General features: G+C 43.0%; 1 protein-coding gene across 2 annotated transcripts in view; it reads left to right on the forward strand.

Annotated features, from left to right (window-relative positions):
• LOC119171949 (uncharacterized) overlaps nt 1–26,095 on the forward strand; it is a 60,340-nt gene extending 34,245 nt beyond the window's left edge. The window contains exons 2-6 of one of the 2 annotated variants that reach the window (XM_037422860.2): nt 11,512–11,868; nt 18,717–19,130; nt 20,865–20,882; nt 24,635–24,739; nt 25,517–26,095. In XM_037422860.2, coding sequence (XP_037278757.2) covers nt 11,512–11,868; nt 18,717–19,130; nt 20,865–20,882; nt 24,635–24,726 — 881 coding nt within the window. In that variant the 3' untranslated portion in view covers nt 24,727–24,739; nt 25,517–26,095. The remainder of the gene's footprint in view (nt 1–11,511; nt 11,869–18,716; nt 19,131–20,864; nt 20,883–24,634; nt 24,740–25,516) is intronic. The other variant, XM_037422861.2, reaches the window with a different exon arrangement.
• Nucleotides 26,096–27,782: the final 1,687 nt, after the last annotated feature.

Genomic DNA, 27,782 nt, shown 5'->3' on the forward strand with positions numbered 1-27,782 from the left:
TTTTACACCAACAGCCATTTGCGGCTCCGCCGGCGGAGGCAAACACCGGTGTGTATACATAGCGTAAGCGCGTGCGAAACCTTACGAGCACCGAGCTTTCTCTCATTCCGCTTTGTGTGGACATCAAAATCCGGCTAGTAAGAATCCTTCAAGCGATCGAAGCACTCGCGATGGGAGTTTAGTCGGCGAAGGGGTTTGGCTTTTGTGTTTGTGTTGGCTAGTTGGGAGGTAGCTCATATAGTCTCGCGCTGCGGGAGTCGTTGAAGCAGAGAGATGCCTTTATCAGCTGTCGGTGTGCCCGTGCGCCATTATACCGGAGCAGCCTGACGGGTGAGCGAGCGGTTTGTTATGAAATGGGTCAGCGGAGCGTGCCACTGGCGCTCTTTGTCGCATAACATTGTGAATGAAGCGAGGCGCGATAAGCTACGCTGTACTAAGAAGCTTGTTGGTTCAATTCGATATATCGAGCAAGTTTTGCGCTTAAGCGTATTTCATCAACCACAGTGTGAGCTTGGCACGGCGTAGAAGAGAGAAGCAATTACCTTTTTGCTTTGCTCTGCAGAAATGTGGCTATCAGTTTACTCATTCCCTCGTATTTACTAACCTATTTTAAAGAAGGCCTTCCAAACAAAGAAATTATCCGTCTTTACAGTTCTTGGTTACTTTTATTTTTGCTAACCCTAGACGATTCCGATCAAATGTAATGCCTTTAGAGTAGGCTACTGATAGTGTATACCGACTGCCAAATACCATGCGAACGCTTAATGTGCTAAGCTTGCGCTATCATGGTCAGCGACATGCAATTTTTCGTTTTTTTACATTTGATCGTCATTTTTGTGTGTGTGTAATAATACGTACTCAGGAAAACTGCAAACCTAGAAAGGAAGCAGGCAGTCTAATTTTTGTGCAGAAGTTTACGAAAGTGCACCTTCAATAAATTAGGCATGATTCGCGACGGTGTCTCAGTGGTCATAGGGCTAGGCTGCTTAACCGAAGGTCACGGTTTCGATCCCTGCCGTGGTGGCCGCATCTTGGTAGAATTGAAGTGATAGAAACACATGTACTGTGCGATCTCAGAGTGTGCAGTGACGAACAACCAATGGTCGACATTTCCGGAGCCCTCTACTACGGCGTTTCTCATAATCACGTCGTGGTTTTCGGGACGTGAAAACCTCAGAATAGATTAATTGCTAGTATAGCTCCCATCATTATCCCCGTTCATTGTCTGCTCGCAGCGAGATAAAACTGCTTCAATCACGAACACTTTTTCTCATATCTGCAGATCAAGTCTAAAGCTTTCCTTTCATATAAGGTTTGAGAGAGGAGAGCTCGACACTAATACGTCTACACTATAGATGCTAGAGGTTTATTATTTGTTAGCAAATACGCTCCACTTATATAGGCCTCTCTTCTAAAAAAAATGTCAAAAAATACGACCCTTGTCTCCAACTGCACTGAAAAGATAAGGCAAGCGAAACTCCTCACACATCGCTTTACTTTAACCTTCCACCTCACGTGTGGGACTCAAAAAAAAAAAAACTCGACAAGTAAATGCGAGTGCCACCGCGCCACTTCATCCATGGCAGGTTAGAGTTAAACCATCATTTCAGTCTATACTGCGCCAGAGGAGGTCGTTCCTAAAAAGATCGTTTCTCGAAGAAAGTGCGTCTTTTTCTACGTGCTTCACTCTCTTTAAGATAACGACGAAAGACAACGAAGGCGCCACGATTTTACGCGCCGCTTTACTCCGCCAGTTTTATCGCTTTCAGGCTTCGCCTGCGGCGCTACGGTATAACGACGCCATGAAACCACGGTGATCCCGGTTCCAAAACATTATCGCGCCAACATGTAGACGATAAAAGCGTTCTACTTCTCGAGAAGTTTTATCGCGGGAAAGCCCAGAAGCCGGACCGCATGGGATCACAGTAATGTCCGAAGAATCGCAAAACATCTTTTTTTTTTCCTTGATGAGCATCGAGAGCCAAGAGGAGCCTGCGCCAGCACGGTTGTCGCTGAGCCATCCCCGGTCGTATATTGAGACATCTCCCCGTGTTGGATCAGACGCTATCAGCGCCGCCCGCGACGCCTCGCTGCTAATCCTAGCACCGGAGCGTAAGCCCAGATCTTCGACACCGGAAGTAGGCTCTCGCACACAGCGCTCGTGAGTAATGGTTGGCGTGAAACGAAATCAGATTCGGGGATCCGAGACCACTCAACGTAGAGTGAGTAGTACACAAACGACAAGCGTCCCCCACGCATGGCGTTCCCACCTTGGCACACAGAGAAAGAGGGGGGGATGGAATCCTATGTCGGGAGGCGGTAGACGGTAAAGGACCAAGTCTCGCAAGTTCCCAATGCACTTTTGCTTTTTGTTGGCTGCTGGCAATCACACATCCCTTTGTCCAAACGAAATAATTTGGTGCAACTCGATTTCAACTTTACGCCCATACAAACAAAATAAGAAAAGGTTCTACTACCTACTCCATTTCTTTTCCTATATTAGCTCAGCTAGATTTATCCGTTGTCGGAGCAGAAGAGCTGGAGATATAGGAGGAAAGATATCGAGTGCGCTGCCATACAAGAGCTAAGACAGAAAGAGAACAGCATTCCTTTCGGAAGCTGCGCTTCGTGGATGGCGCTCGGAAATATTTCCACAACGTCGGCGAGAGTCGCAGAAAATGGCACTTCCAGAACGCCCCGGCTACATTTTTTTGGACGTAAAGCGAAGACGCGCGGAAATGGAGGACAGGGACGGAGCAGGAAACGGGGAGGGAGATATCATTCTCCCATTCAGCTTTCTCCGGCCACGGTCATTCGCGCATCCACAGCTCAGTGCGCTGCAAAAGAAGACTGGCAAGATAAATTGGTGCGGGCGCAACGTCAGCACTCGCGCGCTTTTCATTTCGATCCGACGGGGCGCTAGCCACGCTGAAAAACGTTAAGGGAACGACTGGAGCACGCCAGCAAGCACGCTATTGAATAGGGAGCACAAAGGAGCGTACTTTCTACTCAAATGCAAACAAAAAGAAATGGAGATGTAGTTCATTTTTTGAAGGCACATATATACCTGTGGAACATCTCTCATCGGAATTTAGCTGCTGTGGTCAGCAACAGTGTTCCTTTTTTTTTTGTAATATTGTGAGGTTATACCATTTAAGGATATTCTAAGTGCTTCGACGGGGGCTGGTTGATAAGGCATAAACGTGAAGCTCGTTTTGCGTCCTCATATCAGCTTCCTTGCGTGCGTACGCCATCTTGCTTTCCTGATGTGTCAGATGATAAACATTCAAAGAAGGGGTGTGTCTAGACACATCGTTTCGAGAAAAGGTTTTTTTTTTTTTTTTTGAGGCCGTTTGCCATGAAAATTCATATGGCATGAACATCATTTATTTATAGTGCTACGTGTGCGACTCTTAACGTCAACTTCTGCACGACAACTTCGTATAATACGGCAGAAAACTTCTGTTTGTCTGCCCGCAAACTCTGCGCCCCCATCTAGACACCTCCAGAAGGGTCACATATATTATCGGTAGCCTAGTCCCATTTTTTGGAGGTGGGTACTCTCAATATTCTGGCTTCCGAGTACCCCACACATTCATAGAGAATGAAAGGGGGGGAATGGCAAAGAAGACAGCGGACGTGAAAAGACGCTGGAACATTCATAAACAATCAATGTTGCAACGGCAGTCAAATGATGCAATCAGTACGAAGCCGGAAATACGGCCACTGGCTGACCCCTCAAGTGGTACTCAGGTGCACAACGCTGTTCCGGTAATGCAAGGAGCAACGACACAGCACATTGCTGGTTCAATCGGCGGGCTTCGCAGAAAAGGCAGCCTTACAGGAGCCGCACCTTGCGTGCATCCTTTAGCACGGAGAGTAAACCAGTAATAAGGTGCTTGCTCATCTCTTACCGCGGACACAAAACCAAGCCGTGTACGAACAGGAGAAGCCAATGCGGGTTCAGGAGGTGAGCATCCATGTTTTGGTGTAAGGAAACAATATGAATCATGTTCCAGTGTGAGGAAACTGACTGCAGTGATTGCCAATACAATCTCTCGCTCGAAGAAACCTCTGTGCTAATCAAAAAATCTAACCTTACTCTTCTGCTGTTGATATTGGCCACGGAAATATCATACTGTCTTTTCTTATTCTTTTGTTTTGTTATTCTCTACCTTTACTTTTCTGTTTTCAAACACCTTTTCTGGTGATGAGCAGGGCGCAGGATGTGCAGAGACTCTTGAAGTTTGCGGTTGAATACAATCATGGGCGATATAGCAACTGCTGCACTTGCAGGCAGTCTAAAAAAATAATCCCGGCGCATAAATCTGTGTAATTATAAGTTGATTACGCATGCTGTGGTATGATGTGCAGTGTACCAACTCCACAGCAGCATATCAATTGTAATCTTCTCAAAGCGTGCATGATTGAGGTAAAACATTCAGGCGTTCAATAAGCACTGACGCAAGTTTTGTGACCCATTGAGTTGCTGAATTTATTGAGATTGCAAACACTTCCAACTTCACTGGAGTTCTAGAGTGAGCAAGAACCTTCAATATAGTTTTGTGCAGTCTATTTTTTTTCTGCGAACCAGTCTCGATTTCACTATTCAGAAGGTTATGACGCCAACAGAAAATCCCTAGCTAGTTCACTTGTGTATAATATTACAAAAAGAGGCATTCGAGGAAAGCAATCAGAAAACACACTCGCAGCACTCTTGTCGATAATTTTATTAGTTTACCTAGCCTTATTCCTATACCACGTCAATAAATTGTGCGTCAATAAATTGTGATGCTACGGGACTGTCGATGACGTCAGAGAAGAGTGTTGAAATGAACTTTAGTATCTCATAAAACTCCTCATAAGTGTTTCACCACGTTGACAGTTTTGAGTGTCATCCGTTGTGCAAGCAGTATGCAGTAAAGCTTACGGATCTTCTAAAATATGTAGGAGTACTTTTCTTAAATATTTTATTATGTATTATTGGTTTGTAGATGCGAGTATTTCACCAATATATTTACAATGAAAGACCTAATGCTCAGTTTTTCAGACAGGTTGCGTAATCGTGAGCTAGTCTACATGGATTCCCATTTTCCTGGCGCAGCCACTCTGACGTGAGCTTTGAGCGCTTCTAGGTGGACACTTCTCACTCCCACTTAAGTATGTACTAAAATATGTTTTTCTTTATCTGTTTTCTATGAACGAACGTGCTTTTTATGAGTGTTTCCATTTCGTCCTGGCGTATAACCAGACCTACAGTCACGTTCTAAGGACAGTTAATTTGCCGAGCATGTGCATACGCTCGGCTTGAGTATACACTTATCCGTTCATATAGTTACGTTTAGTTCCATCTCGCTTTTTTTTTTCGCCAGATCGCGTAGAAGGGCGTACAAAAGCGAAATTCACAAATTTCTTAAGTCCCGTCGAAACATCTCGGCTGAGTTGCGCGAATAAAATGAAAGCTCTCTTTAACATTGCGACATTCGTCACTGTTTTAAAAACTCTGTACTCCGTGAAGGAGGGAAATTCTAACGCATTTACATGAGTCGCTATTTCGTCACTAATATGCGCAATCTATGCCGTCGTGTACGCCAGCAGCTAGCACAGTCATGCTGTTGCTATCGCAGCGCCACCGACTGAGAAAGCGTTGGGAAAAGAAGGTAAACAAATACAGCACTGCACGGTAGCCACTGTACTTCGCGAAGCTATAGAAATGTAAAAATGAAACATAACACCAGTCTCGAGATCACTTTATACGCAGTAAAAAAACAATTAAAATGCTTTCAAAGTAAGCTTGAGTGTGGAATTTTTTTTTCATGAAAAGAAAAAAAAAGGCATGCGTAATTTTTTCTTCAGTGCGAAAGCTCTAAAGGTCCTCTGTTTAAATAGAGTGAAGTCAGGTCGGGCTGCTTAAGTACACGTCACGAAACCATGAAAATTAATCGTTTGAGGAATTTCCCTCGTGCTTACTCTGCCATCCTGTTAACGAATGAATAAATTCACGCGTCTATTGAACACTGTCTCCAACCAGATCTAGCGCACACTGAGTAATCATCAGCATTTTAGGCGCAAAATAATATTCCTACAAAAAAAAAGCTTAACCAAAACATTCATGCTTTTCAACCAAAAAATCTCAGCTCCCAGGCAATGTGCCACTTTATTCTTAATGGATGGAACGATTCCGGAATCATTCCAGTTGCGGAGTGGCAACTCCGCAACACCGGTTTCTACACCAAAACCCGTTTATAACAGATTCGTGTATGTGCAAGCAATTGTTGGCTGTGGAAGGTTGTTGACGAAAACTGAGTAGCGCAGACTAGATGAAGAAATATTTGACCATTCAACGTGGTTGCATGCGCATACGTTGCGCAAACGTTGCTCTGTGTGGCCGACACAAACTGAATTCATGGACAAAAGCCGCAAAGCCCCCTTTTCGAAAAAAGTCCAACAGTACATAACAAAGCGCAGCATACTGTATCATTGTTTTGAAACTGAGGTTAGTCACGAAGTAGCTCCTAACTTAGAGAATCGCATTCCTCTCAGTGATTGATATGTGGAGTTTAACATCCCAAAATCACCATATAATTATGAGAGAGGCCGTGTAGTGGATCGCTCCGGAAATTCCGACCACCCGGAGTTATTTAACGTGCACCCAAATCTGAGCACACGGGCCTACAGCATTTCCGCCTCTAACGGAAATGCAGCCGCCGCAGCCGGGATTCGATCCCGCTACCTGCGAACCTGATAGTTCACGATATCTTTCCTTACATGTGATCTTATGCAGAAGGCTGCGCAGAACACACTGGTGCATGATGATTCTATGGTAACTTACCTAAAAAACGAATACCACATCCTTAACATTAAGCGTGGAGTTCTGTTCTACGTAGTCGTTCTACGCGTTCGTAATCGCAAATAATAGTCGCCATGGTTGTAAAGGAGTCGAGGTGCCAACCGCAAACTTGTGCGTTTGAGCTTAGCCGCGGCGGTCGCATAACGATGAAAGAGAAATGCTAAAGGCCCGTGTACTTAATTTTAGGTGCGCGTTAAACGAACCCCTGGTGATTGAAATTTCTGTATCTCTCATATACTATAGTTGCTTCTCTCATAATCATATTGTTAGCTGAATGGGGAGTCGCTTGCGATGTATACTATTTACAAATTATATTTACAACAGCGGTCGCAGCGCTCACTTCTTCAGTGCAGAATTTGTGTGTTTGTTTTCCTTCGATAAATGACACGGACCCACTTCGGAGTATTGGCCTAGAATGCGACGTTGAGACTTTTAAATGTTATTTTGAGAAATGGTATGTGATTTCAAAAGTTAAGAAATGAAATTGCAATTATATATAATACAGTCCATTTTAAACTACAATATCCTTTTGAACTTGTATTCTAGACTGCCAGTTCGAGAAGAGAGCGAGATCTTCAGCGTCATCGTCGGGTGCACGCGCGCGTAATTCGAGAAGTGGGCAATATTCATATAGCAATATCATTGGTTTGAAGCTAAAACACTAGATACTACCAAAAGGCGCAAGTGATGTTTTGCACTTTCAGTGATCGAGCTCTAAAACTGCATTTCCTGCAATTAATCACACATTGTACGCTCTTTTTTTATTGACAGGTTCAATATTTCGCCAAGTATATCGTACAAAGCTTTAGTTTTACGAGAACGTTCTCCTGCAAGTTCAAAAGCATCTACCTCGGCGTGACTATTACCGACTGCATAGTTGCCAACGCGAAGGTGACACTGCAGATAAAGAAGTATCGAATGTGAGTCGGTGCACCCACGGCTGGTCATACCTGGAACATGATGGTGGTGCATGTCGTGAAGCTACTGCTGCCAATAGTGCTCGGGTCAGTTCGCTCATGCGAAAAGGCTGATCTAGCAAAATGTGGCTGCCGAGTGATCGCCTCAGCGCCTGTGTCTAGATTTTCTTTTTCTTCGCGACGTATGCACTCTGCGGACCTTGACAGATGCCAGGCGTTCCCGCTTCCGGAGCCAAATCGCGTGCCTCCCTCGTCATGAATATTTCTTCTAATATTCGTTGTATATTATCTGGCGTTTAAATGCGCGACCGAAACGCGAAACAGAGGAAGACAGCATATTGTGAAGCAAAATTCTGTTGGTAGTGGAAAGAAAGAAAGAAAGAAAGAGAAAGAAAGAAAGAAAGAAAGAAAGAGAGAAAGCGTTGCGGTGCTAGTTTATTTTATTCACTTTTTTGTTAAATAATTCAATCTCAAACGAGCTCGTGGAAACGAGGAACATCTGAAGTACATAGTTTCTGCACATTCGCGCTTTCAAGAAAGAAAAAAAAAGATCAGTGAAGTTATTCAAAAAGCTTTCAAGTGACATAGTTGATTCATTACAGTATGCATAAAGCGACACAAGCTTCTGACGGAATCAGAAGAGAAGGAAAGAGAAAGAGAAGATTCGCTCTTCAAGAAGGAAAGAGAAGTTTTTTGCTTGAGCATGGACCAGCGCATTAGGGGAAGGGGGAGAGGAGGTAGTTCTGAAAAGAGAGTATAGGATCACGATCATGAACAGACAATAGACAGGCGCTATTGACAATGCTGCTCGCAAGAAGAGGAAAATCACTGAATTCATCCGTTAAAATGCAAAAAAATTGATACCACATGCAGTGGTTCACTGAAGTGTGATGCCATAAATTGCACTAATCCACGTGCTGCTGCACAGAACAGCCTGATACCAAGCTACGTGTGCCGTCAAAATACACGCGTTACGGAGTGATTTTGAAAGTTGAGTTCTCGTAAAATTCTTCGTTTCTGTTTTCTTTGCAAGTCTTTCAGCAGTTTTGTACAAACGGTACGTTTTGAACGCACAGTGCGAAAAAGTTTCACATCAGAAGAGTTGATTGATTGATTGATTGATTGATTGATTGATTGATTGATTGATTGATTGATTGATTGATTGATTGATTGATTGATTGATTGATTGATTGATTGATTTGTGGGGTTTAACGTCCCAAAACCACCATATGATTATGAGAGACACCGTAATGGAGGGCTCCGGAAATTTTGACAAATTGAGGTTCTTTAACGTGCACCCAAATCTGAGCACACGGGCCTACAACATTTCCGCCTCCATCGGAAATGCAGCCGCCGCAGCCGGGATACGAACCCGCGACCTGCGAGTCAGCAGCCGAGTACCTTAGCCATTAGACCACCGCGGCGGGGTACATCACAAGAGTTCATGGGAATCGTTAAACTGGCACTAGCATCTGTTGCACTACGCTGCCAGCGCCTTACCATGCGGGCTTTAAATATCGCCACGAGCATTCGGCTTTTTCATCACGTTGAGGAATCGTTGCCGCAAACCACCTCGGGTGGTTAAATGGGATACTTCTCACTGTACTCAAAACAGATGGGGTTTCATCGCTGTCAAAAGTGCCCGTGTAAAAATGCACTAATGGCAAATCGTCTTTCCTATAAAAAATGCGATCGTCTTCACAGCAGGCGTCATTGCCAACTACAGTTCTGTCTATAGGCTTCCGTTAATATAACTACGAAGTCGGTATTTTAAGCCCGTTCATCTAAATCTCTTAAAAAATCAACCACTAAATTTCAGGATGCGTACGAAGCAAATCACAATGCAGCTGTTGTATGCGCCCTCACTGTGGATGGTGGAACTGCATACGAATATATGTGCGGATGTACGAGTCAACACAAAGCATCACGGCAGCATATGTGTGCAGAGGATCGCATTCTCCGTATAGAGGTGCATGGCGTAAATCCATAAATATACAGGTCCCCATTTCTCCTGTGGCGGGTATACGATTTCCTATGTCTTCTATTACGCAAGCCCGGCCGGATTCATGCGGGGAAGCCGCCTGTCGGCCCACGCTATTTCACCTACCCGCTTTTCCCTTGGGTATCGCGCACTTATTTTCAGGGTTTATTTGCATAGCGTACGTTTGCACGAATGGCGGTGAGAAAACGCACCGCGCTTCATATTTGCGAACGTTATGCGGGCGCGGAAGAATTCGTAGACGACTATGGAATGAGCGTACATCTGCATACTCCTTCATTGTGCGAGGTGCACTGAAAGGGGTGCGATTCTGGACCGTCCTATATATATGCTGCCCTGTCTGCTAAGACTTCTCGAACCAATGTATGGGTTATTACAGACAAAAAATGCTCCAGTGGTTATGTTTTTATATAGTACTGTGGTCCTGAAGTAAATTAGTAGTAATAAAAACACTGGAATGATGGATGTGTTTTAGAGATAATACAGCTGGGGCACATAAGGAAGAAGCTTTGACTGAAAAGCGAGCACAACATTGCGCGAGTTACAGAGGCATTTAGAATAAAATGAAGTCTTTATTTGAAATATTTTTCTTAATTTCCTTCTTTTGTTTATTCTCTTGACCTTTTAGCTTTTTTCTAAGAATCCGCATGATTCTGTTTCCTTATTGTAATCCTTGAGACGTTGCAGTGACTCGAAAAACGACTTTTATAAATTTCGATGAGATAATAGCAATAATTATAAACCAGGAAATGTGATTATTTCAGCTACAATAACACACTTTGTTCATTTACGATTGTTTATTTCATTCTGTCTTTAATGCTTCCACCTTTCATTGTGCAAGTGTGTCGTAGCTGACACAATCCAGCTTACTATTTTTCTCCGAGCAAGATTTTATACAACTTTACCGCTACCATGGTAATACTGAAATCTTCACAGATTTTTAATCGAAGCTTTCGTAAAGTGAGATCGATAAAAGACGTATAAGTTTCCTGAATATCGGGTGTCGTTAGTGTAATACTGCAGCTAGTTGAGGATCGTATTCATGAGTTCTCTTCAGTTTTTAATAGAAAGAGAATAAGAAAAGATATTTCAAGATTTTAATGGGTGTAAGGAGACCAAAGCACCCTCACACGAACGAGCCTCATTGATGTTTTCCGAAAAATTCACCATTTACGTAGCAAGAAAAGAAAAAAAGACACATCTTGCGAACTTTGACTAAGACGTGTCGCATTGGCAAAATTATATAAGTTCTACATAATCATAACCCAAGGGCAAGGTGAAAGATTGAAGAGATCAAAACTTTTTGGAAAGGCGATTTCACTGGAGCCAATATATCGAGGTTGTCAAATTATGAACTGCTTTGACAAAGACAAGTATGCTGAAAAGTCGCTGCATTCACAAAAATAACTCGGCCTGTAGCCGCGTTGGCTTGAGCGACACCACGTTCAAAGGTTGTTCATCCTGAAAAGCCCTACAAAGCGCTTCTTGATGGTGACAGCACTATATAAACGAGTGCTATATTATGAGCTATAGTGTGCCCACGCTGACTGCACCTTGATAGTTTTCCGTACTCTACCACACTCATACCGCATTCTGCCTCTCTCCTTCTTCATATGTGAGGTATGCGATGGTGAACATTTCTGCTTTTTTTTTTCTTTAGCTCTCTTTTTCTTCCTTCCCTCTCATTGTTTTGAAGTAGGTGACGTGTACTACACTACATGTTATTATCTCCACTGTGATCGCAGGAGCCCTGTGCGTGGCCATCTGGAAGCTCTCAGTGCCACGCTGGGTGCCAAACGGAACCGAGGAGCCCGTGTTATTGGACTGCGAGTACGTGTACAACGAACACGATGTGCGACTCGTGGTCAAGTGGTTTTTCAACGACCTTCTAGAACCAGTGTACCAGTGGATACCGGAGCTGAACTCGCGGCAGGCCAGCGGGATCCTGGCGGGTCATCTGGACGACTCTTCGTATACCGGACCTTCGCAGTACAGGGCACTCCGCATCATACGGCCCACGACGGAGATGAGCGGTCTCTACACGTGTGTGGTTTCTTCACTGGCCGGCATTGACTCGAGGCAGCAGTCAATGATGGTCTACGGTGAGAAAGTTTCTTTAGCCTAGAGGTGAAACATAGTGTACATATTTGTGGTTGCTTTGTGCCAAAAAAAAATAGGAATTCGCGCCTGAAGGAACATCAGAGCTAGTAGGCTTCCTTGTTTCTTTTTTTATTTTTATTTTTTTACTTTCTTTCTCTTCCAAGTTGGCAATCAGCCCTCATCCTTTGTTTCCTTTCTTCTTAGCCTCTCATTTCATGTCATGTTGTTTATTACTATGAACTCATACCAACTAGGCCACTTTACCACTCTTTCCCAAGGTAGAAAGGACGAGAAAGAAACCACCCATTCATCTTTGAACTGAGAGTGGTTAGGGACCCGTCAAAAAGACAATCCGTTGTCTGAAGCCCAGGTTTAAACACGGAACTCTGTGCCACATTGCTAGCCTCAACAAATTCTTCCAACGAAAGGACATACATTTTAATTTCCACATGTTGAAATTCCTTCTACTAATTCATAAGTAAGCCAACTATACAGCAATGATCAACTATGGATAATTCAGCGAGCTGCTGTTGAAGTGAATACCTGCAACACATTTCTGTTCCGCTTTCGCAGATTTATTCTTTTAGCACTGTTATTTATTCCCTGTAAATCAGAACCAACATATTGCAGTGAACAAGCCTTAACTACGACACGTTCAGATACTTCGCGAATTTATACTAAATGTCGGCGCACGTGTTACAGAAGAAAATGACAACGGAACGAAATCTGCACAAAGGTCTACTGAAGTACATTTTCCTTTTGTCCCAATTCATAATGTAGTATTTTGCAAGGTTCTGCAGCAATGAGGATTGTAAAAAGAATTACGATGAAAAGTAATTCTATTTAAAGAAACCAAACACTAAAAAGTACGAACCTGTGAAAAAATACTGAATGCAAACGTTTGTGCTATTACGTAAGACCAATCCGGTCTTCGCGTTCTGCCACTGGTGTAAAAAGAAAACAGTAAAAAAATGCTAAAGTGAAAATCACCGTGCGTTTTGGAAGGTTCGAGCAAGGCAGACAACCTCAATGGGTAGGTGGGGCAGAAGATTGCCATAGGCTTTCTCCTCCCGCAGTGAACATCTTTCCGCAAGAAAAATGGTCAGGGCGGGTAAACGATGCAGGAGTCTCAGACGAGGAAAATCAATTTCTCCGAATAGTGCAAGCAGAGCCGAACACACTCAGAATGACAAATCTTTCAAACACGTACATACAAAGGAAAGGAAAATGACGAATGGGGGACAAAGCGTCTCAACCAACGCACGTGGTGGTAAGAAGATAGGAAATTCCGAGACCCAAAGCAAGGAAATCACAAGTGGCAGGAGGAGCGTCTTCAAGTAAAATATAAAAAGAAAGGCCTCAGTAAGAAGAGATGAGTGGCGTAACGTGAGAAACTGTATTGCAAGAAAGAAGGTGAGAGATTGTGTATGTAGATGAAGGGGGGGGGGGATGTTAGCACGCTGCAGTGGCACATAGGGCGGCGTTCAAGGGACCATAAAGGTCGACCATTCATGTGAGGGGCGAGTGCAAGAAAGCGGGCGGCCTATGTGGCGCGATATATGACAGGCTGTTGTTCGGCAGGCACCGTGGAGCAATTCAAATGCGCAGAAGGCCGATGCGCCACCGAAGATTTGAACAAAGGCGTCCGGCGTGGCTGTTGAAGCAGCTGGTTCCTCAATTTCACGGCGACGGCTGCGTATAAACTTTGGTTCTGCGCGCGGCGCTTTTCCCTGGCGTTCGGCAAAAGCCCTAGTCTTGTCTCGCATGATCGACATGTTTGTGCACACTGAGAAAACTAGCCCACCGGCTGCTACGAGGGAGATAGCTGACTGAAAACGCTAACCAGAGAGGCATGGAACAGTTTAGTGCTTATGTAAAATAGCACTTCGCGTACTAGCAAAAGTTCTTCATTGGCATAAGAACTAAAACGTATAACGGTGCACATACTCATCACTGCGATTGACAGTTATGCTATAACAGGGATTCGAAGTAATTTAATTGATCCATTTTGTGCGTGTTTTTTTTTTCTATGTGCCAAAAGTGCGTTTACACTTCATCTTCAGTGTTACATGCACACATAGTCCCACTATATCAGGTTTTTTTTATGGCGAAATTATGATCTCAAAGCCAATTGGCACGTGCTGTTCTCTAACATTCACGAAAGCTAAAAACAAGACAAAGTTAAAAAAATTATGCAGCTTCGCGCCAGTGAGGCCAAGTGTGAAAGAAGTTCGGAGCTGAGCAGCCTGCTTTGCTTCTTTTTATTTTACATTCTGTGTCTTTTTCCTTTTCTCTGTTTTTTCTGCCTGTTTGTTTGAACTTCTGTCCTTGTTTTTTTTTTTTTTGCTGTTCCGCACTCTTTTATTTTATTTTCTCATTCATCCCTTTCTCATTGTCTCTCTAGTTCTCTTTCCCTATTGATTTTCACCTATCTCTCTTTCACTCTTTTCTATCTTTGTTTTCTGTTTAATTAATTGAAACCATCAATGTGCAGAATATAAAACGTCATAATGTCAGTCTGGCCAAGCGTAAAGTACATAAAGTCACTTCGACATGAGACTAACATATACAGTAAATAAATAAAACATACTGAAACGAGGAGCTCGCATTTTATACAGTGCAAAAAATAAACACTATACACAACCCTTTTCAACATCTTCATTCGCGTGCAACAAGGAGCTTGGTATCTCCAAGCAGCGAAGTCGATATACGTCGAATCTGCTTGTAACCTAGGCAACGGTTTGCTATGGTTGTTAAAGATAGACACTACCCAAGTAGGATTAATATTTCATCTTAATGAAGTACGCGTACTGTATGTCTTGCAGAACATGCTTCATAATTATTCATCTGATTAGCTACATCAATTTCATCATTTACTTTAAGTACAAGCGTCGGCGAATGCACGCTATCCATCTTCGTCTTCCATGCTCCCCCGCTTCACTTCTCCTGCGAATGCTATGCGTGACGAAGACCCAGAATTAGTTTATTTTATTCCTAGGTGTCCACTTCTGTCATAGCTGATAGGGCGATATTGCTTCGCGGCACAAACCTGCGAGCTCCCTGTTGCGTAGCAGCGCATCTAAGCCCCGCGACGACACGGGAGGCTTTGATGACAAGCTGAAGATACAAAAAAAAAACGGGACCATGATAAAGGAGCGCTTCTAATTCCGCGTGTCATCACGCTTCTCCTGCAGCAGTCTGCGCGATTCTCTGCACTAGCCTCCCTTACTGCAACTAACAAAAGCAAGGCTCGAAAGGCTGACACGTAAAAGCAACGGGAGAAAGCTTGCGGAAAGCAGGAAAATGACGTTGCGTTTTTTCTGCTATTCGCAGACACTGCAATCGTTTTGAATCGTTTAATCCTTCGGACTATATATGATAGAGCACTTCGGGTTAAGTGATTGTTGCTATGCGAACAGCACAAAGGTGCACTTGCCTTACGGGGACTCGATCAGGGTGCCACTTTTTAACCAAAAGAAAAAAAAAGGCGGGGGGGGGGGAGAATGTAATGCTCACAGTATACCTTAGACACGAAAAGAGACGTACTATCGCGCTTCAGTTTTAGATGGTAATTAGGAAGAAAGACTACCCATGAGCCACTGATTAAGATAGATATGTCGGGTTTAACGTCCCAAAACCACTATATGATTATGAGAGACGCTGTAGTGGAGGGTTCCGGAAATTTCGACCACCTGGGGTTTTTTAACGTGCACCCAAATCTGAGCACACGGGCCTACAACATTTCCGCCTCCATCGGAAATGCAGCCGCCGCAGCCGGGATTCGATCCCGCGACCTGCGGGTCAGCAGCCAACTACAGCCACTGATTAAAGGATGGCTGTAATTCTGTTTAAACATATGCAACGATGATGAAACGCAACACCATTTTATCCTATGCATGGCGCCCAAACTCCTGCACCCCGGCGCAATGACGGCGACGTTGTCCACGGTTTACTCACGAGTCCTGATCTCTCGCCTCGCACAAGCTCCCACGTGTCGACCCAGGTAATCGCGTGCGTACGTTCTTTATCCAGCGTTGATGACATAACCAAGTAAGTTGAAACGATTAACTTTTACTTGTCAAAGCAAATAGTAGAATAGTGAGATAAATCGAGTGCGCAAAGGGGTGCAAAGGAAACTTGGCTGTAATTTTAGCACTAGCCGCGCGGTGGTCCTGAGTTTCTGCCTATCTGTACTCAGTGTTGATGCTCAAGAGCATGTGCGCGCACCAAAGTTGTCACTAACTTGAGGCAGCTATCGGGAGACGAAGAGAGACGATGAGGCAAAAAAAGAAAATTAACCGAATACTAGCATCCGGTTTATCACAATGTGCCTAAGAAGACGAATATGTGTTGCAAAAAAGATGAGAACAGTAAGCGATAAATAAAAAGGAGACGCCAAGACGACGCGTTACAGTTAGATTGGTCAATATAGTCAATAGACCGCTACAACCGCAGTTGCGCTTCAATAGACTTTTAAACAACAGCCACTTCCTAAAGCTCTTCAAGCATACACTCCATTACCGGTAGAAGTGCTTATTTGCGGAAGACAAGAAAAACGCAGCATTTATTTTGGAGTTGGCGATTTTCGGTTGTAAAGTCTGCACACACATATTTGCTCTCTTCTCACATTTTTTTCTCTTGAAGCCTGACTACCGATTTCATATTTTTGTTACACTTTTAGGTGCATTTGTAATAATATATGTAGAGGTTTAAAGTCCCAAAACCAACGTTTCAATATGAGAGACGTCGTAGTGGAGGGCCCCAGAAATTTCGCCAATCTGGGGTTCTTTACCTAAATGTGCACACATGCATCAAGCATTTTCGCCTTCATCGAAAATGTGGCTGCTGCGACCGAGATTCGATCCCGTGACCTGCGGGTGAGCAACCGACTGCCTTAGCCACTAGACCACAATGGTGGGTTGAGGTGCATTTGTAAGTAAGAGGAGTTGAGAGTGTAGCTTCAGCCTTGTTACAGCACCTGCCGGCCTGACAGCACTTTCCCGATTACGCATTTCTCGCTGCGGTAGCAAACACGAGTTGATTGGATAACTATATTTCCTAATCTCTAAGCTGAAGATAAGTGGCTGATTAATAATATTTCTGACTTGTACTCAATTTTGTGTGAATTCAAATGTAGGTTTAATTTTTGTAAGGTGTTGTTATTACCCCGTACAGAAAGAAAAATGAACGTTCAGTCGAAACATCGTTATTAAACTACGCGAAAAGACGAGGACACGAGTAAGAAACACCATTGTTCATTTCATTAACGTCTAACGACCACGAAACAACTAGCCCGCCAGAATGCCATATTGAAGTAGAAAAGATTGCATCAAAAGGATCTGTCAATTTGCTGCAAGTTTAACGGTACAGTGGGCTTTCTTTATGGCCCGGGGCAGACTACACTACATGAGCAGCCGCAACCTCCTCGTCATTATCAATGCCCAGACCAGCACCGACGAATCGAGAAAAACCGGCAAAAAAAAAAAACGCAGCGTGCCTCCGGTTTTAGGAGGTGACTCGGTAGCTGCTGTGGACAGCCACCGCATGCATCGCCTCCAGCGCGATGCCCTGCCTCCAACAGTCATCACGGTTTTCTGAGCATTAAGCCCCCGTCGAACCACTGCTGGTTCCAACGAGAGACCCGTAAAGTAGGGTCGAAGAGCGGACAAGCAACGTAATAAAAGACTCAGAGGGACGTAGAAAAGTCACACAGGGCTTCCTGCAGGATGAGGTCAGATAATGCACGCCAAAAAAGAAATGAGAGAGAACGTGGCATCCGGCAGGCGCTGTCTCCCCTGTATAAAAGTGACAGCCGGGAATACTCTTTCTCTCGAGGTTCCCCGCCTTGGGGCTTGTTCACCATTACCGGGGCGTAAGTAAGCACACGTGTCTACAACAGGCCGGGGGACCCCCGTTTCCTCATTCATGTGGGAAGCGCTTGTTCTGTTTTGCTTCTCTCGCCGCTTCGAAGGCTGCTTCGGGGCTTCCATGCCTGCAGACCTCGACATGCTGGCGGTGCGTGGAGCCTATCCATATACTCTGGGTGGTTGCGCGTTACGACATCATGCCCGTGTATAGCCCATATACGCGGTGTTCATGCGTGCTTGCGGTACGGACATGTAGCCGTATAGTGTGCTTTTCTGTCACCTTGCTTTCCGACCCATTTTTTTTTCGTTTGTGTTTGCTGATGGCTATGACTTTAGCGTGGTGAAAGGAACCTTATGGGCTTGAGGATGCACGCAGTAACCCAGCGTCGCAGGACTACAATGACGCAAATCAGGGACATGACAATAACGAAAATGACGCAAATAGCGTCAACGATGGCTTCCAACAAATCTTTTTCTTTGAGAGCACGGTATTCATAATTACAATTTGCACAGGAGCCGCATTAAATGAAAAGGGTAAAGCAAGTCCAAATAGCCACGAAAGCACCAGCGCCTTTCGAGTATGAGAACTCTTTATTCCGCAGTGTCGTGAATGGCTAATTTACTGATCCCTCAACACTCAACATTAGCCATACGTTCCCACTCAGGTGCTTTGAGATCGCTTGAGAGCAGTAAGCTGGCGCTATTGTATTGTAGCTAGCGCTAGAAGACATAGGCCCTCAATTCAAGCATCCGCCACTCCTTTGTTTTCATTCATCAGGAGGGGACTTCAGTGCTGTGTCTTTTGTATTAATAGAAGAGGTCATTCTTCTTCATAATTACTAGCTTCATAACGGCTTGTTTCGTATTCATATCGTGGTTTCCGCACGTAAAGCCTCACATGTTACTATCATTGTTTCGTTCTGGGATTGCATTTCGTTGGTTCCAGTTGCGTGCATTAAGAGGACCCGTTTTCCGTCTCGCAGTGCCGGCAAGAAACTTCACGCTGACGTACGTGACTACAGCAGTGCCAGCCGCGTCGCCCCCTGCCGCCTCCTCCCTGGCAACGGCCGCGCGAGCACGCGTTGGTGCTCCCGCCGACATCACTTCCTCAGCGGGGCCGACATCGAGTGGCCGCTCGGGTGGGCCCATGGTCGAGGTGCACTGCGACGCCCTGGGGTTACACCCGCGTCCCACGCTGCGTCTGTTCAGCATCACCCCGGACATGCGTCGCACCGAGGTGCAGCGGGGTCGGACGCGCAAGACGAACGGAACGTACGACATCGAGCTGTGGCGCTCGTTCAACGCCGAGCAGCTGCCGCAGTCCGTGACCTTCGAGTGCGTACTCGAGATACCGGGCACCGACTACGAGGTCCGCAGGCGGACGGTGTATAGTCCCGGTGGGTGGCAGTGTGACGTACGCTGATGACGTGGGGGCGAGCACCGAGAAGTACGTTTAATGTTTCTGCACACAGCAACGTATGTTGTGACGCGTACTACGAGCGACACTCTTCTCTTTTACGTATCACTTACAGTTGACCTTCTTTCGAGATATTCAGTGTCTGTACCTAAACCTGGAAAAACCCTTTCGAAACAAAAACAAAAATTCCGCAAAAAAAATGAAAAAATTGGCTTTTGGCATGGTGTGGTAAGAGTGTGTGCCCCACATGACCGACCGCACATAATATCAATAACGGGGCGTGCTCGTCAGTTACGCCACGACCAACGATGACTGTCCCAGTTAAAAGAAAGAAAGGAGAAAAGATAATGAAAAATAAACAGAAAAACGAAGACTAAGAAAAATTATATATATATATATATATATATATATATATATAGGCCATGCATTAGGTTCACCTATATTTTTTAGTCTATATAAATAACAGGATCAATTGGATCTTCGCAATTATTCGGGGCATCACACAAATTCTGAACAATATCTTGAATATTCCATAAAATCCTCGACACTTGGTCGGGGCGCAATTCGTTTTTTATAGAATGGCATTTTCACGTGTAACCAAACGACATCCGAGCACTGGTTGTGACATGACCAAAAGCGATGTCTACGACACAATTCCACAACAAAATAAAGAATAAGAATTGACAAAAATGAATAAACAGAAAGGCAGAAAATACGCCTTATATACGCTGATGCCGTCAAAAGGACAGACATTTTTCGTCTCCAGAAAAATTCAGAAAACATCCGTCGCGCTTTAAAGAACAAGACATTAAAGAAGTAAAGACGTGCTGTGCTTAAATAAAAGCTTGCAGGCTTATCTATCTTTCAGACTGGAAATATCATTTGAAAATTTGACATCCAGAGATTCATAAATGTCATCTCGATGTGCTGCAACGCGGTAAAATGCTATTTCGCGCTTCACGAACCGGCAGCCTGAAGTAATTTCTTTTGAAACTTTGAGTCGAAAGTACAATAAATTGGACTTGCCTCGGTGAGCGAGGATTTATTGGAAAGCATTAATATTGCACGCCGTTCAGAGCCAAAAAGTAAAACACCATTGAAACATGAGGCTTAAATCATTGAAACACATTGCCTGCGTAGGGTTAGCGAAGCGATAGTGGTTTCAGAGTAGGTTCTAAAATTTCCACTTGTTTATATTTTCTGTGGTTCTTATCCATCAATTACAGATCCTCTTTTATTTCGCAATGTGCGAACGCAGATATTTATGAGGTCTTGTATACCCACTGTCTTGATCGGACTTCAGTGTCATGATGATTCTCTCACAAAGTTAAATGGTTTTGCGACATTGAGACTCATGGGGGTGTGATCTAATATACCCACCTACGTGGCTTTGTGATCACTCCCATACACAACGAATCCGAGCGACCGCCTGTAGACAGTCTGTGCTCCTCTAAGTGTGTTCGTGATTATGTGTCTTTCTTCCCTTTCTCATATCTCCTATCCTGGACGTGCGTCTGGTTAACCTCCCTGCCCTTCCTTGCATTTTCCTATCTCTCTCTTTCTCTCTGCGTGAAAGTGAAAGTGTAGTCGCGCAATACCATCGTATTCTTTCTCTGACGATTTGTAGCCTTTCAAGCGTTTTTTAAGAACATGACAACTTCCTGCGATTGTACTAACAGTGTTTGTTTTTGTCTTTTTCTTCTTCCATTTCCAGGGTATCTCTACTTAACAGGTACGCATTTACTCCAAACATCCGCCTGACTTACTTAAGACTCATGGCATAACATAATTATCATACATCCTAACTACGTTTTCCTTCATTTTTAAAGCGAAGCCATTTAAGCTTGGGCCACTGTCATACAGACGGAAAACTCGTTGCCTGTGCGCCACAGAAAGCAGGCATGGGCTAAGCAGCTTCTAGCATATCGTAGAAATTCGTTGTATAGTATAGCAACGCGGTGTGGAAAGGGGCATGAGTGAGAACGGACTGGAGGGTAAGGGGAAGGAAAGTAGATGGTAAAGAATAGTATAGCTTTGTATTGTACACCTCAGCAAGAGCAATGGAAATGATAGGGAGGTTGGGGAGGACTGAGTTTAGAATGAGGAGGAGGGAAAAGGTGAAGTGAGAGTGTGAACCACAAGCTAATCAAGTGCAGTATATCCTGCAAGAAGTGGGAAAGAGAAGAGGGGGGGGTGAGAATGAAAGAAATGAGAAGAGAAAGTAATGTAGAAAGAGATAAGAAAAGACGGCACACGAAGAAAGAGTAATAATAAGAAAAAAAGGAACTCAATCTTCATTCTATAATTGGCGACGCTTCCAGGCCAGCTCCGCTGTTTATACTCTGATTTCAAACCCGTTAAACCGACTGAATCTATTTTATTTCAATATATGTCATAATAAATTAGCTCAGACAGTCCTTAGCGGTGTTGAAGATAACTCGGGATGTTTTTTTTTTTTTTTTACGATGTGGTTGCTGCAAGGTTGTACGTCATCCGCTCCCATACAAAAGCGTCACGCCGGTTAAGTAATTTCTCCACCCCCTCTTAATTTTCCCCTCCCCTACACAAAGACAGTTTTCGCAAAACAATGCAATATCTGGTGCCCAAGTAAAATCAATATTTCATTTATTTCACTTGAATTTCTTCCCACACCATTTCCACAAGTTTGTTCAGTAACCTCTAGTGTATTTTTTGCTACAAGAAAACGTTAAAATTCAGTTTTCACGTTAGAAATATGGACCGAATATCTGGAGCACACAATATATGGAACACACAATATTCAATTTCGCTCGGCGCAAGAAACAAGGACGACGTAATCAAAACCACACAGTGCTATCTTTTCTAGCGCACCTGTCGTCTTTTTTCATAGATGCTGGGAAACAACAAGTAGCAAGAATAAGCCCAACGTGCAACATTGGTGGAATAATTAGGTCTAAAGTAGCGGATATTTCTGTTCGGGTTAGACGAGCTACCAGAATACCCGCATTTATACTTTATAGAGTCCTAAAGTCCCGTTCAATGTGCAAAATATATTTCGTCAGGACAAAGTATCTGAAGAAGTTTAGCAAAACCCTAATCTTCAAGAAAATATCAAGTTTTTAGCTTACTTAATATACAGTATAGCGTGCTTTTTTCCGAGTTCAAGGCTGAACAATTTTGTCATTTGCTGGTTTATGGTTTTTTTTCAAGTACAGATGATATTTCGGTTCACACCAATCAAAAACGTCTGAAGAGATCTTAGTTATAACACACTATAGCACCGCTGTTATAACTACATCATAATGAATACGAGGAAGGAAGTATATAACTCCGTCCTCTTTATACTGTACTTGGACCCTTAAAGTTTGAAGCCAGCTGAGAAAAACTATGAAAAAAAACTTTGGAGCGAGGAAGCACGAACCGTGGTTTGAATACCCAATCAGTTTAATTGGGCCATGGTTTCGAGGACAAGGAAGTGGAGGCAAGAAACACCACTCTCACCCTATGGTCTTTCAACGACAAAAAGTGTCGATTATCATATTAAAACACTTTCTTAAAGATAGATGACTGAACAATAGAGTGTCGCTAAGCACAAATAATGACATTGAAGCAATTACTACGTAGCACCCTTAGAAACATACTCTCTCGGTTCATTTATTATTCCTTTCTTTTTTTTGTTTTTGGTTTTCATTGTTTCTCACGAACAAAGCTGTTGCTCTGTTCAGGCAGTAATATATATGAAACAAGATAACCCATATTATTCATTTGAAAACGCTGAGGATGGCTTACGAAAAAACACTTCGTGGTAATCAAAGAAAATTGCCAGGTGGTCGTCTTCGCCGCATGAATGTTTTAAATTTCAACCGTGAATGCATGCGGGAGGACCGCAAAAAGAAAAAAAAACTTTTTTAAGTGGGTAGAGCCGTAATTAACAAAAGAACGGCATATCACCTTCTTTTTAATTACTATTTCTGCATTGTGTGAAGGCGTTCAGTGGCAAGATAATGAATTAACTTGGTGCCCGTTTCTTAACTTTATAGAGGCGTAGGCAGCTCATGGTAGCCGTCATCCGCATCTCTGGCTGTACCATGTTTTTTTTTTTTTTTCAAACGTAATGCGAGTTGTTTTTTTTTTTCAGTTTTCATTACTTAAAATTGACTCTCACGTTATAATCCAATGCCGAAATTATTCTTTCTTCCTGGATTCAATGAAAAGTTATCCCTCGTGATACAATTGTGGTTGCGTTACAAATGAGTAAACATGGTATTATTCTGCACAGTCTCACTAACGGGGCACATGGCAGTATTGTAGCCTTTCGGTATTTCAACCTACGTTAATGCGAAGCACCTACGCGATTGTATACAAGTGCTAGCTAAGAAAGGAAATAAGTGGGAGAGAGCGAAAACGCAGAGAGGTTACAGAGCTCGGAATAAACGTTATGCTACCCCACTGAGGAAGTGAATAGGGCCGTACATGCGCGAGGGCAAATTCAATCTACTGCGGTAACAATCTAGGTCCGGACAGCATATTCAGGAACTATAGCGTGTAGGTGATTCCTCGTGAATGTCAGTTTATTTCCATGTTGTCAACGCCGAGCTTCACCAATATTCTCAGGACTTCAACTGTGTAGGCACGTCCTTGCGAATTTAATCAATCCGTGCTGTTGTTGCTGAGGTCTCCACTCAAATCAAGTGTCTAATAGCAATGTAGACACTAATAGAGTGAAAGCTGGAGCTCGTTCGCATGGCTTCGTCGTAAGCGGTTGTGCTCATGTGAACCATGTTATTCAAATTAACGGTCATGTTGTTAGCCAGCGCAAAGTACTGCTGTTCTGTGTACCTGCACCGTTATTTTTTTTACGACGAAGCAATGTGAACCAATTGCAAGTTTGTACAAGCCTGGGCAGAAACAAATCCTAAACGTTTGAACGAGACCCAGATGAAATAGGACACAATGCGTGCGCCGAGTTTCGCTAACTGGTCTCACTTCGACCGATCAACACGATTAGAACAGATGCGCCGTATTACATAGGTCTTAGAAGAACGCCAGGACATATTATAGACACATACCCACGTGATCGCAAATTATGTCTCCTTTAAAAAAATTAGATCTCCTCATCAGGCAAAAAGAGGTACGGCGTACTTACACAGTTAAGGCCTCAACTTTTATTTGTGTCCTCCTTCATCTCAGTCTTGTTCCAACGCCCAAAATTTATCACTATGCTTTACGCGCGAAAATGTACTCTTGGTAAAGCATTTTTTTTTAAACATCACGCCAATTAAACTTTTTAATGTTGTCATTGTTCAAGCTAATGGCGATACGTCAAACATACCACAGTTTACAATTCATTTTTCGCTCTGCGGCAAGTTCTGCAACCTCAAGTTTCTCGTAAGTTTGGAATGTGGTATAATTGTCCTTGCTCTTGATGGAAGAAACTCGCGCGGTAATTGTATGATTCAACGCAAATTTTTACGCCCTGATCAGTTCTTTTTTTTTCTTTTTCAGATACTTCTCATAAACTCAACATGCAAAAGAGTTGGTTTGTCCTTGCACTAGTCGTCACGCTTTTAAAGAACTCATACGCTGCCGGAACTTGAAAACTAGTCGTAGGTGAGTCTCAGTCTTTCTATAATAACATCATCTTCCTATTTAACCTACTACTTCAGTGATTGAAAATTTGTAAAATGTCTGCAAGATTCTAAGTTGTGCTAGTGCTTTTAGCATTAAAAATAGGTCCCACGGCAGTGTTTACACTATGGAATCTTTTTCTGTACTAAAATGGTTATATTTTTCATATGTACTGAATATTCAATAAAACTTCAAACTTGAAAAAAAAAGTCCTCTTGTAAGCTTTTCTTTGCTGTTTTTGGTCTAAAGCACAAATTTGGAAAAATTGCGACATCGCGATATACTAACGGATCGAAACCGCATTCACTCTCCTTGGACAGTTCTCCGAGAGCATGAGTGCATTGTTACTGTTTTTTTTTTTGTAGAGAATTTGTTTGGCTCAAATTGGTCAATGTAGGTAGTAAAACGAAGCTTTGCTACGTTTTGTTATATGCTATTCAGTAGAACCTGCATTTCATACCTACACAAAGCTTAGCGTCAATATTCATCCTCACTCAGGGGCGCAACAACTAAGATGTAAACATGTTCGTTCCAGTTTGTGGATTTGCAAGCACAAACTAAAAGTCAGTGTGCATAAACATAAAAAGGCGCGTGTTGTTTTTTTTTTTCACCAGAACAAGAGTAGTTTACTGTTTTTTTTTTCTTTTCTGCAGCGACAGTTGAGTGAAGAACAAATTAACTTTACCATGTTGTATAGCAAACAATTTTTTTTTCATAGTGTTTTGAGATATGTCTAACGCTCAACCCTTATTTTCCCAGGTATGTTGGTGAGGCCGTTGAAAGAGCACGAAGGACGCAAGTCGACCTTCAAAGTGTTTGTATCTATGATGTACATACGCACAAGATATTTGTAACGAACCCCTGTTCTTTAACGAAGAGCAATGGCATTCGACAAACAAAAAAACAAGGCACATAATTCAATTTTTACGTTTCTGAGCCTTTAACCGGGAGCGCTGCAATTACTGTTGCTTTCCTTCGTTGTTGTAGTCGATGTACTGTGATATGGACAAGCACTTGTTCTTCCTCATGATTTTCTCAAAGCCGTGGGCGTTAAAGCATTGTACGCTAGAAATCAACCGGCTACTTATTTTTCTGCCGCTGATCTGCAGTACGGACAACTTGATGTTTAATCCAAAGCATGGACCAAGAAACCAAAGCATAGAGATATGGAGTGGTTGTTTTTAGTAGCACGTACATGAGGGAACGCTTGAATAGACAGCACACGCGAGTAGCTACGTCATCGCTTTGAGATTCGGTGGTCACGGAAAAGGCTGGTCTGGCTTCGCATACGACGATGATTTTGGAAAAGAAATAAAGGGTACTTTTTTACAAAACGAATACTTTTGTTTGTCATATTTATTTCTATTTAAATACAGTAGCACTATTTTTAGAAATTTTACACAGCAAATAACGTGCGAATACCCTACCTGAGTATGGCTTAGTTGACACATTTGAGACAAGACTCTTATGCATGCGCTGCCAAGATTAAGCGGTGAGTAACCTCACAGGATACGACTTCTTTAGCTGTCCACAAGAAGGTTTCTTCAATACAAACGTAAGTACGATAGTTCGAGCTTCACATTTTAATTTCAGATAAAAAAAAACGAGGCAGAAAGTACCAGAAGTCTTTCGAAAATTGCGTTGAGCACTTGGTTAGCATCTCAGCACGATTCAACTTTCGCATTGTTCTGGCCCACTGTTGACGCCACAGTTCCGACAAAAAAAATGCAAGATAGATTTTTGCATGACAATAAAGGAAGTGTTGGTTAAATTTTTTGCACAGAAGTAAGAAACCAGTGAGCAAATGGAAACAAGAGATGTCTAGTACAAATACTTTTAAAATATTTGCTTTGTGTCACGTAACTTTGCTGAACACCGACAGGTAAATGACATGTTATTGCCGACCGGTAACGCTTTTTATTTCACTTCATACTTCAGAGACTGAAGTCGGTATTCCACGTAACGCCATGAGCCGATGTTAAATCCCACTACCATAGATATGTGCCACCAATGCCTAAAGTTTTAAATTAAGCTAACCGCGGTTTCAAAATCAAAGTTATTGCTAAAGGGCCCCTCATTGGTGGGCAATACACATAACTCATACCCATCAGGTTGGCAATAAGAAGCCTTTGGTATTCGTGAGGCCCAACGATATAAGGACCTTTAATTGAACGAAACGTTCAGAATTGAGGAGGTTCAGTGTGTGTTCAAAAAGAGCAAGGACAAGGTGAAGCTGCTACTCTAGTGTTCATAAGCGGTATTAGGAAAGCATAGTTGATGAACGCAATTAAGTTTACTGCAGTTAGTGGCTACGGTGTTACGCATCATGCAGAAAAGAAAAGCATATTTTAAATCATTTAAAAAGAAACTATGACCAACTTGTCAAAATTATGATTTAGCCTGTTATCACAAAAGATTTGCTTCATTTGCGCTTTACGTTCACCATGTGGTAGCCACTAGCTCCACAACATTCAGGACTACATTTAAATTTTATATGTTTCTGATCCTAGGTAGGAGTGCTTCGAGTGCATCATAAATGAAGGCTAGATAACGCCACTGTCCTACTTAGGATTTAAAGAATCAGTAAAACAGAGTGTTTTACAGGACACCTTCCCTCATGGTATGGCTCACTACAGCAATATAAAGCGAAATGCCTAAAAAACAATACCCATTTTACAACAAAAAAAATGTTACCTACATAAGCATCATGTTTTTGTTTTTCTTTCGTAGGAAACATTAGGCCACATGGAGGGTGTGGCCGCAGTGTTCGAACAAACCTATACAGAGCTGGCTCCTTTTAAAAATTTGTGAAACAGGTTGACATTTTCTAATCCGATTGGACACAAAAGCACTTCCTCCAGCTGCTTTGCTTTGGAAAAACGTTTCACGAATGGATTTGTTGAGTAGGCTGTATCAACAAAGGTTAGTCACCGTTTCAAACACTTGCCATTCAACAGAACCAGAATCGATCTTTTTCAGAGCAAGTGCGAACACTGCGAGGGTAAAAAGAAACATCATAGAAGCT

The sequence above is a fragment of the Rhipicephalus microplus genome, chromosome 4 (assembly GCF_043290135.1).
Source record: "Rhipicephalus microplus isolate Deutch F79 chromosome 4, USDA_Rmic, whole genome shotgun sequence".
In the NCBI taxonomy this organism is placed as follows: Eukaryota; Metazoa; Arthropoda; class Arachnida; order Ixodida; family Ixodidae; genus Rhipicephalus; species Rhipicephalus microplus.